At 48.1% G+C, this 21,034-nt stretch overlaps 2 protein-coding genes across 5 annotated transcripts in view; both read right to left on the bottom strand.

Annotated features, from left to right (window-relative positions):
• rbm38 (RNA binding motif protein 38) overlaps positions 1-1,060 on the bottom strand; it is a 13,097-nt gene extending 12,037 nt beyond the window's left edge. Inside the window, exon 1 of the mRNA XM_071894598.2 lies at positions 655-1,060. Within this exon, the coding sequence (XP_071750699.1) occupies positions 655-876 (222 nt within the window). The 5' untranslated portion in view covers positions 877-1,060. The remainder of the gene's footprint in view (positions 1-654) is intronic.
• The window catches only part of LOC139908023 (nuclear receptor coactivator 3-like), a 192,069-nt gene that overhangs the window by 142,192 nt on the left and 28,843 nt on the right, over positions 1-21,034 (bottom strand). For 3 of the 4 annotated variants that reach the window (XM_078288488.1, XM_071894590.2, XM_078288487.1), the window contains 21 exons: positions 19,000-19,107; positions 18,306-18,466; positions 16,184-16,284; positions 15,891-16,065; positions 13,518-13,700; positions 12,989-13,075; positions 12,691-12,831; positions 12,349-12,496; positions 11,459-11,994; positions 10,202-11,322; positions 9,606-9,738; positions 9,284-9,469; positions 8,791-9,021; positions 8,227-8,332; positions 7,948-8,119; positions 7,289-7,615; positions 7,106-7,204; positions 6,728-6,977; positions 6,188-6,365; positions 5,791-5,995; positions 2,675-5,671 (listed from right to left, as the gene is read on the bottom strand). In XM_078288488.1, coding sequence (XP_078144614.1) covers positions 5,660-5,671; positions 5,791-5,995; positions 6,188-6,365; positions 6,728-6,977; positions 7,106-7,204; positions 7,289-7,615; positions 7,948-8,119; positions 8,227-8,332; positions 8,791-9,021; positions 9,284-9,469; positions 9,606-9,738; positions 10,202-11,322; positions 11,459-11,994; positions 12,349-12,496; positions 12,691-12,831; positions 12,989-13,075; positions 13,518-13,700; positions 15,891-16,065; positions 16,184-16,284; positions 18,306-18,466; positions 19,000-19,088 — 4,641 coding nt within the window. In that variant the 5' untranslated portion in view covers positions 19,089-19,107 and the 3' untranslated portion in view covers positions 2,675-5,659. Of the gene's footprint in view, positions 1-2,674; positions 5,672-5,790; positions 5,996-6,187; positions 6,366-6,727; positions 6,978-7,105; positions 7,205-7,288; positions 7,616-7,947; positions 8,120-8,226; positions 8,333-8,790; positions 9,022-9,283; positions 9,470-9,605; positions 9,739-10,201; positions 11,323-11,458; positions 11,995-12,348; positions 12,497-12,690; positions 12,832-12,988; positions 13,076-13,517; positions 13,701-15,890; positions 16,066-16,183; positions 16,285-18,305; positions 18,467-18,999; positions 19,108-21,034 lie in introns of those variants that run through there. The other variant, XR_013507186.1, reaches the window with a different exon arrangement.

Genomic DNA, 21,034 nt, shown 5'->3' with positions numbered 1-21,034 from the left:
CAGTTGTGCTTTGGGACTGGAGAGATAATTGATGACACCCTTATAAGAAATAACCTACTACTCACGCTTAAGCATGTGACTGCCACCACCAGACACACTGCACATGGCTGCTGGCTGAACAAAGTGCCAGTGTATAAACCCTACAAGACCCACACTCTGTAACCTGCAGAAAAAAACCTACAGCAGTCCTATAATCCATTTTTAGAAGGATTCTATAGGAATATTGAATGTCATCGTGATACCATAGGAGATAAACAATTCAATTAAGCACAATAAAGTCACAGTAAACTCCATTTCGGGTGCCACATGCTCGTTTTTCACCAGGGTTTACATTCAGTCTGCAGACATGCGTTGGGATTTGGTTTGTAAGTTGAACACACATCTTAAAAATGAATCAAAGGAAATGTGAAGGGGGGATTTATGTGAAATACTAAAGGCACTACACCTTCACTTTCCTTTTCTCAGTTAGGAAAGTCAGTGGCTGGTAAACCCCTATGCAGAAATTGGCTGATTTTCCAGAAGCCTACGTGACGCAGGACTGGACTTTGTGCTCTGTTTGTTTGTTTGTTTCAAATCTATCTATGAGTCTAAACTCACATGTAAGCAGGCATCATTTACCGCACAGGACCCCGTGTGTTACAAGACTGAACTTACGAAGCCGTATCCTCTGGATTTGCCCGTCTGCCTGTCCGTGATCACCACGGCCTCGTCGATGTCCCCGAAAGTCTCGAAATATTTCCGAAGTGACGCGTCGTTGGTGTGATAAGGCAACCCCCCAACAAAGATCTTGGTGTAAGTTGTGTCTTTCTCTATGGTGGGGTGCATGATCTCTAACGCTCCCCCGACGAGCTGACCTAGAAACACCGGTGAACTCATTCGGATGGGGGGGGGGGGAAGAAAAAAACCCAGAAGAGAGTAAACCGGGGTAGTCTTCAGGTGGCAGTGGGAGAAACTTTTATCCAGCAGCACTGTAGGAAGACAACTGAAGCTCCTCGTTTTCGGCTACCGCGTCTGGAAGGGGGCTATAATATTAATAAGACGTCCATGAGCAGCCTGTAACACGCAGCCTCCGGTATCCTAACACACACACACACACTCCCTGAACGCGCAGCGGGCTGGTCTACCCTCCTGACAGGTGTCTTGGATCCCCTTGTCTTCGCGTCCCGGAAAAAAAAAAAAATAGTCTTTATATCTCCAGTAGACGGGTCTTAGATGCGCCCACTCCCCTCTCTGTCCAATAGACGAGCGGTGCGTCTTTTCCATCGGCGCATCCCACCGCCTGCTCCACCCTCCCGCTGCCACACACACAAAGGAAACCCCCACTCGAGAGCTACAGTAGTTCACTTTTGCCTCTTCGACTTATAAAGCTCAACTAATATTTGAATATTTGCAGTCTAGAGCAGGGAACTTGCTTTCCTCTCGAAACCCCCCAAATAGATACATCTGATAGAGTCTGTCCCAAGGAGCCCATCTGAGAAGACTGTTGTTATTTCATAGAGAATTATGTAACTGTCTGCACTGCAGGTGGGGAGGAGGCAGTGAAACCTCTGATCAAAACAGTCTAACAACCAGTGAAATAACTGATGTGAAATTCTTCCTCATTTTGCTGGAGACCCATGGGAACCAGTGAAAGACAGATAGATAGATAGATAGATGGTTCAAACACTCAAACATCAAATTCAATGAATTTTGGAACACTTTCAAGGTTTCAAATTCTAGGACTGAAAGTTGGCATGTTTTGGGGTTAGGTCATTTGTAACTTGTGTTTTTTGTCAAGTCAAGAAATCCTGGTGAAGTCGTTCATTTAAAAACTGAACACTGCTGCTATAGCAACAGAAATACCCATCAGAGGGAAGTGTTGATCCTGGGATGGAGAGAGCTGAGGCATATTGATGAATTCGGTGTCCCATTTCTTTTTAATAAAAACGAATCAAATACTTTCAGGGTCATCCATTCATTTTCAAAAACTTTTAAGGCCTTATTTTATTTCTCTCAAATCCACAATCTTTCAAGGCCAGATAGACAGATAGATAGTTTACAGTCGCAGAAAAGAGCCTTCACTGAAACAAATAGCTGTTGATTGGCTGCCATGGCATGCATGAGCCAAACAGGACCATAAGGAGAGAGAGGGGAAACTGGGTTGATTAAATGACAAAAGCACACACAGGGGGTGACCAGGAAACAAATAGCAGATGAAAGGTAGGGCCACACACACACTCACACACACACACACAGTGACACACACACCTCTCTGTCTACTATGAGATGTTTTGTTTTTCCTTGTAGCAGCAGATTGTATCCTCATTTTGAAGATTTGTTGTCATTTGCTCATTTTACTTCTAAGGATTTGTTGCTCAGATGGCCTTCACACCTCAAATCGTCTCCACACTTCAGTTACGCACCCCACCCCACCTCTCTTTCTCTCTCACACACACACACACACACACACCTTTCCCAGCCTCTCTCACCTCTGCCAGCCTAGTTCACGCAGACTGGCAGTCTCCACTCATCATCATTAATACTCAGATGAGAAGAACCTCCTGTTCCTGATGCTGAACTTTTTACCTGCAGCCTCCCGGCTCCTGAAGACACCTAAATTAGCTTTCTGCATCCTGCCAGCTGAGGTATATTTATAATCAAATCTTACACAAGAGAAAAGACAGCAAAGACAGTGTAATGTTTAAATATAAATTTGTATTTACATCAATATTAACATCAAGAAACAAGGTAAGAAAAAAATGCAATAGTAATTTACATCCTGTAATAATGACTGTATATTTCCCCGATGTGTTATATTTTCATCACCTCTTTTCATTAGATCTAAACAACAATGCATTGAGAGGAGATCTTTTTTCCTTTAAAGCAAAAACACAGACAACAGTTCTTTTTGAATAGTTGTAAGATTAATCTTTTTCATATTCTTCATTGAGACTGTAAATTAAAAAACAAAAGGAAAATAAAAAACACTCCAAGCTATTATTCTGAGACATAATGACGTCAAATCATGAAACCCCCTTTCCATAAAACAGCTTAGAAAATCTCGACATTCTCTTGTGAAATAACCATTTCCAGCACCACAATTCAACTGGCCGTTAAGTTCTATAGAAAGGAAGAAACAATCACAAACAAAACTCAAACCACCTCAGCAGAACCAGACTCATCTCTACTCTATGCCATATGGATGGGAATATAATATTATGCAATTAAACATACTTAGTTCAATGTGTATTATACGTTATGTGCAACAGTAAATGCACACACGAGCACTTGCACCGTCTACGTCAGGAACTGTTTCTAAGCACTGCAGAATGACAAACAAAAATCTTTGGATTGAGCATGTCTTCGAAGGTAGATTTCTCAACAAAAGCTTCTGAGGAAATAGAACAAAAATAAAGGCAAACTCAAATGTCGACAGAAATTATGGAAAATATCCAACAAGAGACCGACGTGTAATTAACTTCCCCCTTGTTGTGTTGCTTCCATCAGGATTAACAAACCAGAAACAACTCAAGACTTATGGACAGTTCTGCGGTTCCATAGTCTCACATCTGATCCAAAACCCCCCCGCTGAGGCTGAAAGACCTTAGAGTAGGTTTGTTTATGACCGATAGTATGATCAATATTGTCAAGTCACTATCAAATAGCAAAATACAAAGCACAGAAATCTCAGGGATGAAACTCAAGTCACACATGGAAGCATGAGGTTCAGTCTAGAAATATCAACCCACACACTGGTAAGACACCCGGGCCCCTAGAAGCCTAACACAATCATGTGTCAACTCTTTTATATAGGCATCTTTTGTGTTTTTGTTTTCTTTTTTTGTCAAAAAAAAAAAAATAGATATAAAAAAAATTACATGTTCACTCACTAGCACCTCTATAGCTAAGACTATGTCCTTGGAAAAAAAAGGAAATTTATGATTTGAAGATCACAAATTAAAAAGTGCTTTCTGGGAGAATGAAAGTGGCAGTATTAACTTTCTGAAAGAAATCTACAAGTATTGGTTAAAAAAGGAGGCCCTTCCTTTTCCACCAATGGTTGAAGTATTGAAGTATTGAAAATAAAAGCTGACCTATGACAGAATAAGAAAATTACACTTTAAATATCAAGCCTTACAATCTGTGCAAAAACAGTATGTGACCTACAAAAGCATATATATATTTATATATAGTACATTTGAAGCTTATTTACAATTCATATTCACAGACAAAAGGAAAAACTCCAAACAAGACATCATATCTAATACTGCAGTACCGTCACTTTGAGTAAATGATGCTTCAACTTTGTCCTCAGAGGAAAGCCAAGAGGAAGGATTATTGCTAGAAATCTGCATACCTACATTGAAATCTAACAAACACTTTCTTTTACAGTGTGAATTACTATAGGCATCAATTTCACAATTGGCAATCGATTTCTTTTCTGCACTAGTAACATTGTAAATTGGTATACGGTAACCAAAATATCTGCAACATTATGCTTTAAAAATTACACCTCAATTCTAAAATGATCACCTTATGAATTTGTATAAATATAACAGGAATTTTGCACAATAAGGAAGGACTGTTTGTTTCAAGAGTGTTCTTAAAAGGGCTTAAAAATTGTTATGAATTAACGTATCTCCCTATAATAAATCAGTACACTGTAGAAGAGAGCGTTGGATAAAATCTGTGCTTACTGCCTTTCCACTGGTTACCAATTTAGAACAAAGATCATCATGGTTACCCATTTCCAATCAACAGCCCCCCGATCTCAGAGAAGAAAACTTGGAGAACACACACAAAAATAAACAGTAATGTTTGCTGTTATGCATTAATTCTTGGGTAAAGGCCTCTATGACCATGAAATATTGCCACAATCCTTTTTCGACGATGGCCTTTCCTTAAAGTGCAATCACAGCCAACAAGTAATTCAGTTGTACCTTAGAGCCAACAGCATCCTGGAGGACCATTGATGTGCTACTGTTTAATGACATTCATGTGAGTGCCACAACCTGATGGCTCGTCGTCTGGAGCCACGTGTATCTGAACACCAGGAGGAGTATTTACACAGAGATCCTCCAGGAGCGGCACCGACGCACCGGCTAAACATCCCATGAAGTTCCAATTTGACCACAGCTTCATGGTACATTCGACAAAAGGGGGAGGATGTCTTTACAAGTTTGTCCGTGTTCGAGTCTACGATCCGCGTCGTTCCCAAGTGTGTGTCCGCCTTCATTCTGTTTGGTCCAGCGAGTGGCGTGTGTGTGTGTGTGTGTGTTTACCGAGGCACACACCACTCATAAAAGAGAGGAATATCAAACTACATCAGTCTGAGAGAGGAATTACAGAGTTGTCTATCTGATCGTCTTAGGGTGTGTGTGTGTGTGTGTGTGTGTGTGTGTAACCGTGTCACAGTGTCTCTGATTCTCGTGAGCGCTGTGTATGTTCATGGATGCTGTATGTATGTATGAGTGTGTGTCAGTCTATCTGTTTTCCTCCAGCTGTGAGACTGCCATTACTGGCCTTGAGTTCAAAGGAAGAGCGCTCCCCCAGCTGGCGGGAGTGCAGCACTACACACAGACACACACACCGCTTGCTCCGCCACACACTCCAGCGCTGCAGTCATGTCATTTCTCTGAATGGGGATCACAGTGAGTCATAAATGCTTCTGTCACAACGCTCAGCAATATTTCTGGGGAGAGAAAAAAAATGAGTGAGTTGTGTATGAAGAAAGAAATGTTCATGCATGCAACACTGATCAAAGTAAAGTATATACCCAAAACAAACATCAGGACGTTTCCCCCTGCATACCTGATCAGGCCCCATAGGCATGCGTCCCATCACCATTGGGTTCATGCCCATCTGCCCCCCCATCTGGCCCATGTGGCCTCCTCCTCTGCTGGCCGGCATGCCCCCGTTCATCATCATGCCCCCGTACTGGCCTGGATTCCCCTGCTGCCCGAACTGCTGCTGCCCTGGGGCCCCCTGCTGCCCAAACTGCTGCTGGGGGTACGAACTGGTGAAGGAGAGAGAGACAGACGGAAAGGAAGGAGGGTTTAATCATACGCACTCACCAGAAACAAGCTGGAAGCCTACAGCGCATACATTTCACCTTGACAGCATATGATAACATAGTTTAACTGTAGCTGCAGTAAAAGTCATTCGTTTGATTTTCACTGTATAAAACAATCCTGTATGTTGCACAGACCTGTTGCGTCCTATGCCCCCCTGCGACCAGCCTTTCATGTCTGCGCCCTGGTACATGGGACCGCCCTGCGGGTGCTGTTGCATCATGGGGTTCTGAGGCCCCAGGCGGCCTGACATCATGGCATTAGGAGGACTGCCGCCTGATGGGCCAAAGGAGGGGTCTCCCTGCTGACCCATACCTGAGGAGATAAATCATCCAGCCTCAGCTCACACTTCAAATCCAAACAAGCTAATATGCAAACACACACATATAGACACATGATAGTTGTGGAGGGTTTGGAGCGATAGAGAGACTGATGGCAAGGGGATTGGATATGGGCAGTTCTCTGAAAAAAGTACTTATTACAAATAAATACATGTTAGATATTGGAGTTTTTACGTTTTGCCCCTGCCTTCTAAATGCCCATGTACATGAAAAGCAAAGTGAAATCACACCCAAAGCCCATGCTGTATGAGCCACATCCACACTCTCCATGCAGTACACAGACTCGCCACCAGGGGGCAGCAGTATTCTGTTGGCTGCCTGGCTTGACAGACTCACCATAGTTCCCGCCATAGCCAAACTGCTGGGGGCCAGGTTGGCCCATGCTGGGCCCTCCCATGGGGTTGTCCATGCCACCAGGGGCCGTGACGTTTGGAGGCGGACTGAATCCTCCTGCTGCAGCCGCCGCTGCCGCCGCCTGCTGTTGTTGCTGCTGCTGCATCAGCAGCATCATCCTCTGCCTCCTCATCTGCATGGTGACCATCTCCCGGCTGCGCTGAGCCATCATCTGAGCATTCAGGAAGCCAGGCTGGGCAAGATGGAGAACACACAGTCAGAGGGGGTCGGGGGAAGGGGTCTGTGGGTGAGGATGTACGGGTGTGTATGTCCACTAGCGCAAGTGTGTGAGCTTGTGTGTGTATAGGTTCTGTTGTCTACCTGGCCTCCCATGCCAGGCTGCATGCCTGGCCTCATGCCTGGGTTCCCTCCTGGGTTCTCCATCTTCATGGCCATGCCCTGCCGCGTCTGATTCATAAACTGAGAAAGGAAAGAGAACAGTCATAAGATGGATGTGCAAATGTTACTCCAAGAGTGTTTGCAGTGACCTTCCTCTATTCATACCTGTTGTCCCTGCAGTCTCTGCTGCAGCTGGAGCCTCATGGGCTTGTTGGCGCTCATCATCCTGGGTCTCATCATGTTGGCACGGGGGTGTCCCATGCCCCCCATTCCACCCATGCCAGGGAAGCTGCCGCCCTGGCCCATCTGGGACAGCATGGGCCCAAAGCCCCCCTGTTGGGGCTGGCCCTGCATGGGGTTCCCCCCGTACGCAGACTGCATAGCCATGGCTGGGGGGCCGGGGTAGCCCTGTCCGTAGAGGGGCTTCTGGTCGAGCACCATGGAGGGGTCCTGACCTGGGAAGGGCTCCAGCTGCTGCTCTGCTCCCTGGCTCTGTGGCAGACAGGGGAGAAGACAGGAGAAGAGAGAGGTCTGTCAAACTTCTTCATCTAATTGATTAATTTCCTATTCGTTGGCTCTGTAATTGTCTTTTTCTTAGCAGTACAGACGGATCCCTCTGGGCCCATCTATCTCTCTTAATAGAAAGAAATGGTCTGCACATTGTGACTCATGACTGAAATATTTAATGCACAGATGTATTCAATGCACAGTTATGAGTCATGACATGCAGACCAATCGTTTCTGTCATTAGATTACTTATGAGGATCTAGTAGAGCATAGAGCTGAGTGTGTTGTTTATCCATCCATCTCCTCCTCTGACCTACCTGGCTGACGAGGTCGGGGATGCCCAGCGCTCGGTCTATCTCCTCCAGAGCGATGCCATCCGTGTTGTTCAGCAGAGAGTCCAGCTGGTCCAGCAGCGCCCGCTCGTCACTCTGACCCTCACTGGTGGTGGGAGGCACCAGGAGCTCATCCAGGGCGTTGCCGAACTGACGCCTTAAACACACACAAACACACTCACTATAAGGTTCAGTAGAGACTGCTTACTCAGCTCAGTGCAGTTAATTAGGAAAGAATTTGGACAATCTTGATGTTGCGCTGACCTGTTACCCTCCATGCCCATCACAGTGTCTGGCCAGGAGGGGGACTGGTTGGGCTGGCCCTGCTGGCTGAAGGGGCTCATACCCATGCCCATGTCCCCAGAGCCACCTACACACACACACACACACACACAACACAACACAATACACCTTAAGTGAGACATTTCATTTCAACAGATGCAGATAGTTACAAGCTATAGCTAAAGCGCTCGCAATGTTACTTGTCTTTCTTTATGTCTGTTAGCATTACAGACTCTTAGCACTGTTTTTTGTAATAACAATAGCAGTGACAGGCAAATATATAATATTCGAAATGACTAACATCATGTCAGGAGCCCAAAAATACAAAATAGATGTTTGGTTTGTTTTCACCAATAATCTAAAAATAAGTGATTTAAAATGGATATCTGAAATTGGGTGGGTGTGCACCTAACATATTTTTTCCTGTATTTTCCCGCTTATCCCTGCCTCTTGCTGTGTATCTATAAACAGCGGTGCTTATGATCATTTCTCCCACACAAATATCACACTGTAACTATTCACTGGCAACCAGTACAAAAGACGTACCCATATCCATGAGCTGCTGCTGCAGCATAGACCTGGTGCCAGGTACGCTGTTGGAGCGGCTGACCATGGGCCCTCCCATCATGCCCTTGCTGTTGTTATACTCCATGCCTGGGCGGATCATGGAGGGGTGTCCTGCTGAGCCCACGGGGCTGGCGCTGGAGCGGGGCATCCCCCACTCCCCTGACCCTCCCATGGGAGACCTCTGGGGAACCATGCCTCTATTCATTGGTCCTGGTGAGGCATAAACAACAGATTTGCATGGGTCACTATCATGATGACAGCATCTGCTTTATTCAACCTATTTCATCAATCAAAACAATGAATCAATCAATCAATCTTTAATGTTTGTAGATTATCAGAAGAGAAATAACATACAGCAAATTCCAATACAGTTGAGGATCAAAGTTGGGGCATGCATACTATGAGAATAGTGCAGAGAGAGAGCTACAGAGGTGAATGACTGAGAAGTGAGAGAAATGACTAAATCAGTTACTTGTTCCAACGCCTCTTGGACACACACCCATGTTCCCTGGGTAGCCATCTGGGCTGCCCATCATGTTCTCCTGCTTGATAAGCATGGGGCGTCTCCCCGGTCCTCCCGGCCCACCAGGGGGCTTCCCGTCCATGGACATGGCCCTCTGGAAGGGCCCGCGAGGCCCGGGACCCATGCCTGGACTCCCTGTACACACACAAGAAGAGAACAAAAACCCATTGGTTCACACACGTCTCTGTCTTCCCCAGGAATAGGGAGTACAATGTCTGTGTTGCATGTATCTGTCACTTCTGGTGTAGGTCTTGGACCTTGAACCACTTACCCTGCAGACTGTCTTCAAGGCAACCCTGGGGTTTGTTTCCTGTGTCGTTAGCCCCTCCAGCTCCAGCCTGATCAGGGTAATAGTCAGAGCCAGAACCCCTCAGACCTCCCAAGATGGACTCCAGGTTCTCCAGCTGACAGAAGACAAATGATAAAATAACCCAGTCAATCACTGCAATAGTATGATAAGTTATACACTACCAGTCAGAAGTTTGGACACACATTCTTTATTTTTCACATTTTAGAATAATGGTAAACACATCAAAACTATGAAATAACACAAATGGAATTATGCAGTGACCAAAAAAGTGTTAAACAAATCAAAACTATCTTATATTTTAGATTATTTAAAGTAGCCCTTTGCCTTGATGGAAAGGCAAAGGCTTTGGAAAGAAACTCATACATAGGCATCAACTGCACTATTTATATTGGCTGAAAAAAACATTTAAGCATAAGTCTTAGGATCAAAATAGCTTTAAGATAATGAAAAAGATAATACATTCAATCAGGTGTGTCCAAACCTTTGACTGGTAGTGTATGTCAATCAATTACTGAATTATTACAGTTAATTATTCTATAAGCAAGCAGCAATCCTACCTCGTCAGGTGGTTCGGACTTGATCTTGCTTTCAGGATGTTCTGGTGTGGGACCGGGGCCAGATCCGGGGCCGCTCCTTGGAGGGCCGCCAGCGGCCCCCGGGGGTCCCTTTCCATCCAGCTCTTCAGGCTTGGGCTTGACATCCACCGGCTCTTTGGAATCATCCTTGTTGAGGAGGTAGTGGAGGAGGGCGTGGGTCTTCTCCTTCTTCGGGCTGTGCTGTTCCTGCTTGGGCTCAGTGATTGTCCCGGCCCCCGGTCCTGGTCCCGGTCCTCCTGTCCCAACCTCACCTCCCTCCTGGCCCCCCAGTGACACCTTCCCTGTGGCCTCAGCTGTGATCTTAGCTACTTCATCTGGGGTATTGCCATTCTGAAGAAGCTTGTGGAGGATCTTGTGCTTCTCCTGCAGTGAGGCTGTGTAGTGGGCTGATGACAGCGCTGCTGACACACCTCCCGGCCCCGTCGCCTGGCCTGGGTTAGTGGAGGCTGAAGAAGAGGAGGACACTCCAGTAGACGAGGGGCTGGTCATGCCTCCAGTTGGGTCCTTGCTGTCTGAACCTGCAGCAGTGTTGCTACTGGTTGGTGGGGGTGGAATAGGAGGGCCAGTTGGCCCGGTGCCGCCCATTCCCAGCTCCTCGGTTGGGGAAGTCAGCAGCTGAAGCAATTTCTTATGACCTTTGCTGTCTGGCACCCTCCGAGGGGGTTCAGAGCTGGCCACCCCCGCCTCACTGCTCCCCTCTCCAGGCTCTTTAGTACCTGTAGCCGCCTGGCTGTCTGGTCGGTCTCCAGAACTCTCAGCCTGGGGATGCTGATGGTGGTGGTGGTGGTGCATGGGGTGGTGGTGATCGCCGGGCGCAGACCCTAAGCCTCCTGCTGGGCTTTTGGAGCCATCTTGGCCTGGCTTTGCTGGCTGACTGGGCTGGGAGGAAGAAGAGGAGGAGTGGACGCTGGGGGAGCTGTCTGGTTTGTGGGCTGGCGAGGGGGATGTGAGGGTGGAGGGGAGGGAGCTCCCGACTCCTTCACTGATGGCTTGCAGGGCATTGAGGGAGCTGCTGGAGAAGGTGGTAGTACTCCCTCCACTTCCTCCGCCACTGCCAATGCCGCTCATAGGAGAGTGTATGCCTGGTACAGAAAAAAATAAATCATTAACAGACTCTTAACATCTGAGACTCAATCAACACAAACAAAACAAAGTAGTCAATAATTTCAGAAATGATACCAATGCTAAATGACAGAGCTGTGATTCTCATCGACTTACCTCCAGGAGAGAACTGGCTGGCACCCATCTTCGGGCTCCCTCGGTTCCGGGGCGACATCAGGAGGCCCTGCTGGGGGCCGCCCATGCGGGGGCTTCCTGAGGGGCTGTTCATGCCGCCCAGCCCAAACCCACCGCTGCTCTGAAACGGGGGCTGCTGTGGGTGCTGCTGCATGCCTTGGACCGGGTGATTCATCGGACCCATCTGATTCATCTGATTCATATGCCCCATCTGATTCATCTGGCCCATTTGATTCATCTGCATCATGCGGTTGCCTATGCCTCCACCACCTCCGCTTGCACCTCCTCCGTTCCCTCCGTACATGGAACCGCCGCCTCCCATCGGCCCCATATGGCCCATGTGGCTCTGCTCGCTCATGCCAAAGCCCCTGTTCATGCCTCCCATGCCCCCCATGCCCATCCCCCCGCCGGTGTTCATGTTCATCTGGGCATTTGGGTTGGGGCCTCCCATGCCCTGCTGCCTCATAGCGTTGGGCATCATGCCCCCACCCTGGGCTGAGCGATAACCGTTTGGCTCCCTGTGTAGGAGAAGAGAAAAAAAAGCACAAGGTTTAAAAAAAAAGGTGTATTAATGCAAAAACCTTGAAAATGTGCATTCCTCACAATAATGTCTCTCAGACTGTAGATGCTCAGCACAACTGCAAACTAAAATACCAATTGACTTTTCTGTGTGGAGTCCTCTCATTGTTCACTAGATGCCAGTGGATCTGACTGTCTGATAATAAAAGCTACTTCAAATATTTGTGTGTTGCGTGAATACCCAGGCAATATCTTACAGTTTTGCAGCAGGTGTGTATTGTCAATAAATGACACATCCTTTGCTGAGTTTGCTGAATGGAGTGTGTGTGTGTGTGTGTGTGTCCAATTCTGACCTCTGGAGTAGGTGAGTAGAGATGAAGCCTTGTGGCTCGTTGCTCATGGGGTGACGGTACAGCTTGCTCTTGGTCTGGGCTGTGACTGGCGTGCCGTCGGACAGAGAGAAACGGTACAGCGGCGTCTCAGCGTGACCCTGCAGAAAGGCTGGGCAGACAAATATAACAATAGATTTTCACCACAAAATACTCATCCATCATTGCCTTTATGCTAAGACAAACTCTCCACGATTACAATGAGGATCAATGTCGTAGCACTCAGGCAATCCTATTCATGAGATCAATATTGAAATAATGCATGAGGTGTGTGTGTGTGTGTGTGTGTGTTTCTGCGTGACCCACCCTCATGGTAGTGGCGTTTGTGTGACCACGGCTGTCCATCGCTGTGCTGGAGGAACATCTGAATGCAACGCCTCAACAAATCCTCCCAGCCTGGACGCATGGAGGCACGCAACGAGTTCTGGTCGATCTGGATCAACTTACCTGCAGGGAGGACAGGAGGGGGAAGAGGAGGTGAGAAGGAAACAAGGAGAAGCAAGGAGGAGGAGTCTAACTATGTCACGGCTGTAAGAATTAATGGTGTGGTCTATTACAACTTCTGCTGATTTAGTCCAAGGCTTCAGGTTAAGCTGCTCCTCACCTGACAGCTCATGCCTGGTATTGAAACTCTCCGTTCTTTCCACAGCTGTCACACGACGGGCCACACAGATCATACATGACTGAAGGTCTGCAGGTGGAGAAGAGTGTCAGTAATGTTGGGAAATTACATATTTAAAGTTTTAGCAATTTCATCAAATTTGCTAATCCTAAATACATACATTAATGCCTACATGCAAAAGCTCATGCAGTGCTCAATTGTACGGTAAAGCCTATTAAACACTCCACAAAATGTGATTATTATTATTATTGTGAATGTTATTTGTTATTTTGCATGTGTTTTTAGTGTTTTAAATGAATTATGAATGTACTTGCATGTTTTGTAATGTCAAAAGCATAACCAGGGACAGGGGTCGCAAATTAGCTTTATCTACAAACCCTATATGCATGTGTGTCACACGTCAGTGTGTAACAATGTCAAATTGCATTGTTTATGTGTTTTTAGATAAACACATAAATAAAATAAATAAAACTTTAATTTGGTGTGTGAATCTGTGTGTGTGGGTGCGTACCTTCGCCCTCCTCTATCATGGCCTTGGGCTGGGTGAGGGCAAAACACTGCATGGTCTCGTAGCGGGGGCCTCCTGGCCCCTCCTCCATGGGGCCGTGGGCGTGGCCAAACTTGACCAGCATCCGGCAAGTGAAGGTGTGGCTCTTCTGTCGCGCCGCCTCGCCTCCCCACGACACTCCATTTACTGAAGGGAAATAATAAGGACAAATACATCAGGAGGCGTGCCGGCAGAAATCTAGAGGTGTGAGTGAGCTTATCGAAAACCACAGGAATAAGCACATAACACCTCGGACTTTCAAACAGCGCATCTAGCAAACAGACAGCAGAGACCCACATGCAACTATGAATGGATTGCCTATAATCAGAGAGCACACACAACTCGCACCCCATCCCCCCGACGGACCCAAACACAAACAACAAACAAACAAACTAACCACACTTCAACATGTATTTTCCCTCTTAAATTGAGAAGCAGAAGCCTCCCCCGCCGTTCGGATCCCTGGCTAAATGGACCATGGGATTAATGTAGCCAAGGTGTCGATTTCCAATATCTCTCCCTCTCCGCTCTGCTCTGCAGCGGGCAGAGGCCAGGGACACTCAGCCATCTATCCTCATTTAGGCCCTGACTCCTCATCACGGCACACACACGCGCTCACACACTCACAGGCTGTGAGGGGGTCACCTTCACAGGGGAGAGGGAGGATGAGAGGGAAGGGAGGCAAACTTCAGAGAGAGATCCAACTCTCCTGCAAGGTCTGTGCGAAGCCTTATCGAGCCCAAGGCCTCCAGTTGGCCAGAGGTTTCCGGCTGGCAGGTGCAGGGAGGGTACGGGGGGGGGGGGGGGGCTTGGGCAGGAGACCGAGACGCAGGGGGGGCTTAACTGATAGTGAGAGGTGATTTAACAAGGCCTTGGGATTCTCCCCTCTGCGCTGACAGAGACAACACAACACAGTCGCTGGGGCCGACATCTCCCCTCAGACACAATTAGCCAACAGTGAGGCAAGACAGAGGGGTCGAAAAACACACTAGCCAGCAACAAAAGCTCACTTTATATTTTGCCTCGTTCTGGTGTGTATGTGTCTGCTTTTGTTTGTGCGTGTGTGTCTCGGGTGTGTGTGTGTGTGTGTGTGTTTAACTGTAGCTGGCGTGGTCAGCGGTCATCCCACAGGAATGTGCAGCGAGAGCGTATTTCATTCATGGGTCCAAAGATAATGAAGGGGCAGAGCAGCAGAGCGAGACACAATGAGGGGGAGGGGGAGGGGGAAGGAGGGAGATGGGAGAGAGAGAGAAGGAGAGAAGGAGAGAGAGAGAGAGGGAGGGAGAGAGAGAGAGAGACAGGTTGAGAAACCGACAACCACAATATTCATCTTAGTAGGCTGCCATATTAAGTATGAATGAGGTTGAGAAAGAGAGAGTCGAGAGAGGCACCAGGGACGGTAAGACAAAGAGATAGAGGGGAAAAGTAGATAAAGATGAGTATTAAAAGATAAAGAGAGTGAGTGAATGAGAGAGCGTGTGCGAGGGAAGCGGGAGAATAAGTGAGAGAGCGTGTCGATGACATGTCGGAGCCGCCGCTGCTTAGGAACATTACTGCGGAGTTAATCGAGTAGCAGGTTCAGTCGAGCACACATATCCATAATTAATCAGCTTTATAAATAGTGCTCCGTGCACACACTCACGGTCCTACACACACACACACACACACACGCGCAAACAGAGGCTTCAAGAAGCGCAATCCCATTACAGTCACAGGCATGTAAATCTGAACGTAGGCTCTCTTTCACACTTGTACACTCATAGAAAATAAAAACATGCACGCACACACAGGCATAGGTATACACAATCACACAAACATACACACACACACACAGTGAATTAAGCGGAGGAAAGTGTGGAGGTGCATTATTCAGCAGTAAGTAGTTTCCAGATGGCTGCCATGGGATCTGAATAGAGCTCAGGCCTGTTTTACACTGTCTGGACCACTGAGTGTGACTGACAGCTGCGCTACGCTCTGCCTGCTTAGCGCTGTGTGGGTGGGTGCTCCTGCGCACATGTGTGTTTTGTCAGGTGTGTGTGTGTTTGTGTGTGTGTGTGTGTGTGTGTGTGTCTATCTGAAAAGCTCTCATGCACATGAGCAGGCTTCCCAGGAGCTCCTCATTATAGCGAGAGAAGGAGATGGGAAAGGAGAAGCATGAATAAATAACTGAGTGAGTTTATGTTGATGTGTGTGTGTAGTTGTTGTAACCTCTCAAAGTTTGTTTTATACCTCATCCCTGCGGAAGATGTCAAAGAGGGTTTACTTTTGAGCAGACATACAGCTTCCTTGTGTGTGTGTGTGTGTGTGTGTGTGTGTGTGTGTGTGTGTGTTTCTCACCGTTGGTCTTGGGCAGGTTCTTGTGGAACTCCTCCCTGTCCTCCTCGTGGAGGATGTTGTAGACGCTGGTGTTAATGAGCTCCTCCTGTTTGTACTGCAGGTACTGCGTCACGTTGTCGGACACAAACACAATGCTGCCCTCCCGGTTCACCACAAACAGGAAGCCGTCCAGAGCCTGCGAGCACAGCAACAGGAAGTCACCACCGGCCAATCACACGGCCAAAGGCGGGAGCAATCGGCACGGTGAATACAAAGTCCATCGTCCCATGGGTCGGGGTGAAGGGCGGACTCACCTGCAGCAAGAGCGGCCCCAGGTGGTCCTTGTCGATGACCCCCTGCCCTGTGGAGGACACGTCTGACTTCTGGACGTCGTCATCGTTGGAGGAGGCTTTCCCTGTACGAGGGCAGAGGAAGGCAGAGGGCGAGGGGGGGAAATGCATTACAGCGTCATGAAAAAAACACAGCAAAAAACATTTCCAGTCCAGCTGCCCGCGAAAGGAGCGAAGGAAGAGCGAAGGAGAAACGCAAGGTGAGAGCAGAGATACCTGAAAACTACAGTAGAGCTGCCAGTCGTTCACTGAGCGAGCCGCGCCAGCAGGGGGCAGCGTTTCTCAACCTTCCCTTTTTTTGATTAAAACTACAGGTGAGGAGGGAGACGGACGGAGGCAGGTTTCTCTGAGGAGTCTGTCAGGAGGAGTAGAGGGCTGGGTGCATGTGGAGCAGGTAGCAGCCGTCCTCATGCTTTATATTCAGTGTCAGACTCTGAGGGACTGTCTGGTAGGCTGGGGCTGAGAGAGAGAGAGAGCGAGCGAGCTAGAGAGACTAAGGAAGCTGTAATGGTGCAGGGGCAGGAGCTAAGGCACCTGAATTAATGGAGGACTGAGGCTGGGAGAATGAGAGAGAGAGAGAGAGACAGAGAGAGAGAGAGAGAGACAGAAAGGACCGGGGCTGTGGACGGGAATGGTGCTGGGAGAAAGCGGCTGGGGCTCGGCTTGCTGTATTAATGCAGGGCTCGGTCTGAGAAAGAGGCGGGGGCTGCTAGGCTACAGGAATCATTCCATCTGATTAGCTCCCAAGGGGCACAGATACCCACACAAAGAAAAAAGAAAAAAAAAAAGAAAAACACAGCCGCTGCTGCCTACCGCCAGGCACTCTGAAGGTAGGCAGAAAGAGATTGAAGGAAAGAGAGAGAGAGAAAGGGAAAGAGAAGGAGACAGAGAGAGACAGAGAGTGTGAGAGAGACAGACAGAGAGAAAGAGAGAGAAAGAGAGAGAGAGGCTGCGCTCCATCGGTTCACTCAATATCTTAAGATGCTGGGAGCAACCTGAAGATGCTGCAACTCATTGTGCTGCAATACAGATGAGACACAAGACCCAAAAAAAAATAAAAAAAAATAAAAACAGGGAAGAAGAGAAGGAACGAGGAGAGAGCAGAGCACATTAAATCCAATTGAGATGAAAACCAGGAAAGACTGAGTGGAGAAAAATGAAGAATGGCAGACAGAGCAATTGAAAGTGAGAAGAGGCGAGGAGGGACAGGTATAAAGCGAGAGACTAGTCTAAACCCCCGTGTCATTTCTGTCTTCACTTCCTGTAACTATGGCAACCTGTCAGCAGCCAGTCAGGGCCAGCTGTAGCCTCTTCCCCTTCCTGTCGAGGTGGCAGACACTGACTGAGCCGAGCAGAGACACACAACAAACCAGCCATGGGCGCACATTCACCTTCAGCTCTCCCCCTGATCTCTGGAAACTCACCTTGAATGGCAAAATGCAGAAACTGTCAGGAGGTCAGAACCTACAGTAGGAGTTCCAGGAGGTCCATTCTGCACTACTAGTACGCGGGCAAAGCCACTATCTGACCCTGTGGCTATTTAAACGCAAGACAGTGTTGTTTGCTGTGGAAATGACCGCTCCACAATGGGGACAGAATTATGACAACAGCAGCTGTAACAGAACTAATAATTTGGCAGTTCAGCAGAATGGATGGGCAAGTGATTACCTGCAAACTTCAATTAGGCAGCCCCTGGCGAGGCCAGCACACAGCTGTGCATGCACACACACACACATACACACACAAACACACACACACACACACCAATGACAGGTTCACAAAGCACTGCCAATGTTTCCTCCCAAACATAAACAGTTGAGGCTGTGAAATTGGTGGGAGATGAATGACTGATTCGTCCTTGCACCTGGGCTCTGAGCAGCACGTGTGTGTGTGTGTGTATGTGTGTGTGTGCGTGTGTGTGTGGAGGGCTGGGCTCTGGGTGCCACCAACACCCAGCTGTCCCGTCTCCGTCTCTCTCCCCAACACCTTGTTCACCGTTTTCTACAATCATTTCGCACCAGTCCATCCGCACCTGACCTGCAGTGCAACCCACCCCAGTTGTCCTCAGATGTCGGCGTCCACTCACCCTGCTCTTTGATCTGGCGGATCTGGCGCACCGTCTCTTTGAGGATGGCACATTTGTCTGGCTTGACGTTGAAACTGTCGATGTCGCTGAGGTTGGCCGAGATCAGCTCCGCCAGCTCCTCGATGTATTTGCTCTCCTGCTCCCGCCGCCTCCTCTCACACCTGCAGAGGGCGACGTGCAGGAGATTACAGCCGCCATCACACAGTTCCACCTTTTTTCAAACTGCTAGTGGCTTTTTTACATTAAAGTCAATGGGGAGTGGCTGCAAGGTAGATGGAAAAAGCGCTGCACCTGCTTTCTAAAGATGAGAACAAAATTAAGAAATCTGGTAGAAAAGTTGGTAGTTTTGATTGGAGCACACTGGCTGCATTATGCGAGTTTCTGTTAAGTGTTTGAGAGTTGTATCTAAGAGCTGGGTGTTATGGAAAAAAGTGCATGTCATACAATCTCTTTTTTTTAAAAATCACAAAATGCTGTTGAGGTAGCGTTTTTTCTACAAAAAAAGTGAATACACCCTGTCTGTCACTGTTTTGACTTGATCTTTTTGACGCAAACACTTTGTCTGTCACTCGCTACAAACCAAGGAAGGAACCAGGCGGCCTGGAGAAACCACTGACCCAGTAGCCCAGTTTCCTCCATTTCCCCTCTTGTGCTGATCACACACACACACACACACACACACACACACACTCACCCCAGACCAGGCGTGTCGCAAGTGGAGAGCTTGCGTTTCCGGTTTTCTGAGCTCAGAGGCTCCATGGAGTTCTCCCCCAGTCCGCTCATCGTGAACACATATCAGCACCTGAGAGGAAGGAGCACACGCATACAGGCGTAAAGAAGGCATTAATACAGCCAGATAGGGATTATATAGGCCCTATTACCCTTTTACCTATATATTATATAGGTATATCCGACGGGAAATAGACAGGGGAACTGTCCTTTTGAACCCAATATAAAAATTAGCAATACAGAAGCAGGGTGGAATGCGGATACAGTGCAAAACAGTACACACCAGGGTAATATATGCTTATATCATGCAAATCATATTCTCTTGGCAGAGACTGACGAACCTAAACATGTCTCGTCTGCCTCCCCCTCCTTTGAGAAATCCAGAGTAAGCATGTGAGCTTGTTTGTTTGTGTGTGTGTGCATGTAGGAGTACTTCAGCTCATATGGTACATTCACACAAACACACACACACACACACACACACACACACACAGGATTAGCAGCGTCTCTGATGGTAAGCCACGCTGCACAACTAACCCTGTTAGACAGCCGTCTGTCTCCCACAATGCATCACATTCCGTCAACAGGAAGTGGGTTGATAAAGGTTGCAGGGAGGAGAGGCAGATGGGAGGAAAAGAGAGGAGAGGCGAGGAGAAGGAACAGATGAGAAGAGAAGGAAGGAGGAAAGGAGGAAATAAGGAAAGGGAGGGAGGGGGAGAAGCCGGTGCTGTGAAGCGTGCTCTGATTGGTCACTTTCTTTGCCACGGTGACAGCGGCCGACACTGGGGAAAGGTAGGAGAGAGATGGAGAGAGGGAGAGAGAGAGAGAGAGAGAGAGAGAGAGAGAGAGAGAGAGAGAGAGAGAGAGAGAGGAGAGAATATGGCGGGAGACAGAGCCAGAGATAGTGAGGATATACAGAAAGGCAGAGAAAATGCAGAGGAAGAAAAAAATACGGGGGGGTGGGGGGGTGTGGGGAATCAGAGCGAATAGAGGCGGAGGGAGTAGGAGGGAGTGAGCTGAGAGAAAGAGAGATAAAGGCATGTCAAAAAGAGACGGGAAGGGTGGGGAACAGGTGAGGGAAGACGGAGGAGGGGTGGGTGGAGGAGGAGGAGGAGGAGGAGGAGGAGGAGGAGGAGGAGGAGGAGGAATTATTAGAGGAGGAGATGGTGCGGCGTGAGATGCAGACTGTCTGGTGTGTGTTTTGAATGTATGTGTGGCGTGCAGAGAGGGCTGAAGCCTCCAGTACCCCTCTTAACCTTCACAGCCAGAGCGGCTTTTTCATTCCATTGATTACATGGTTATCCTCTGACCAGAGCGCTGCCCCTCCTGCATAGCAAATCAGGCCAACGGCGGGGGGAGAGACGCCGGCCTGTTATTTAATCATCATGCATCATCATCTCAAACTCCTCCTTGACGGATCAGAACAACCCAGGGAATATCTGATTGCATTTTTTCCCCCCTCTCCTCTCTCTCGTTTAATGCAAATAACGCGTTTTAATCCTCGGCCGCGCGCTTCACAACAAGATCACATCCGGCCGAAACGAGCGGCGAGCGCACCTTTCTCAGTGAGACAGGATCAATATGAGGCTTGCTTTCATGTGTGGCTTGAAGACCAGGCGAGCCACAAGTGTATTGCACGCAAGACAACAATGGGGAATACTCATGAATATCCTCCTAAAAGCGCGATGAGCAGAGTTGCTCTGAAGACGCGCCGTTCCTCTTGCTCCGATCCCTCCCGTTCCCACTTTCTTTCAAATCGCTCTTTTTAATCTCTCCCTTGAGTACCTCCCCTCCTGTCTGTCTGTCTGTCTGTCTGTCTGTCTGTCTGTCTGTCTCGCTGCCTTTGTCTGCTTACCTACCTGCCCGCCTGTCTGTTTCTCCACTTGCCTATCCTCCTGTCTGCCTCCCTGCAAATCTGTCTGTCTGTCTCCCTGTCTGTCGCTCGTCTTAAGATGAAACTCCTGCTTGCTGTTGTCTGATGAAACCTGCCACGGGGGAGG

The sequence above is a fragment of the Centroberyx gerrardi genome, chromosome 14, assembly GCF_048128805.1.
Source record: "Centroberyx gerrardi isolate f3 chromosome 14, fCenGer3.hap1.cur.20231027, whole genome shotgun sequence".
NCBI lineage: Eukaryota > Metazoa > Chordata > Actinopteri > Beryciformes > Berycidae > Centroberyx > Centroberyx gerrardi.
Note: the sequence above shows the minus strand (reverse complement) of the source record. Positions and strands in the feature narration are given on the sequence as shown.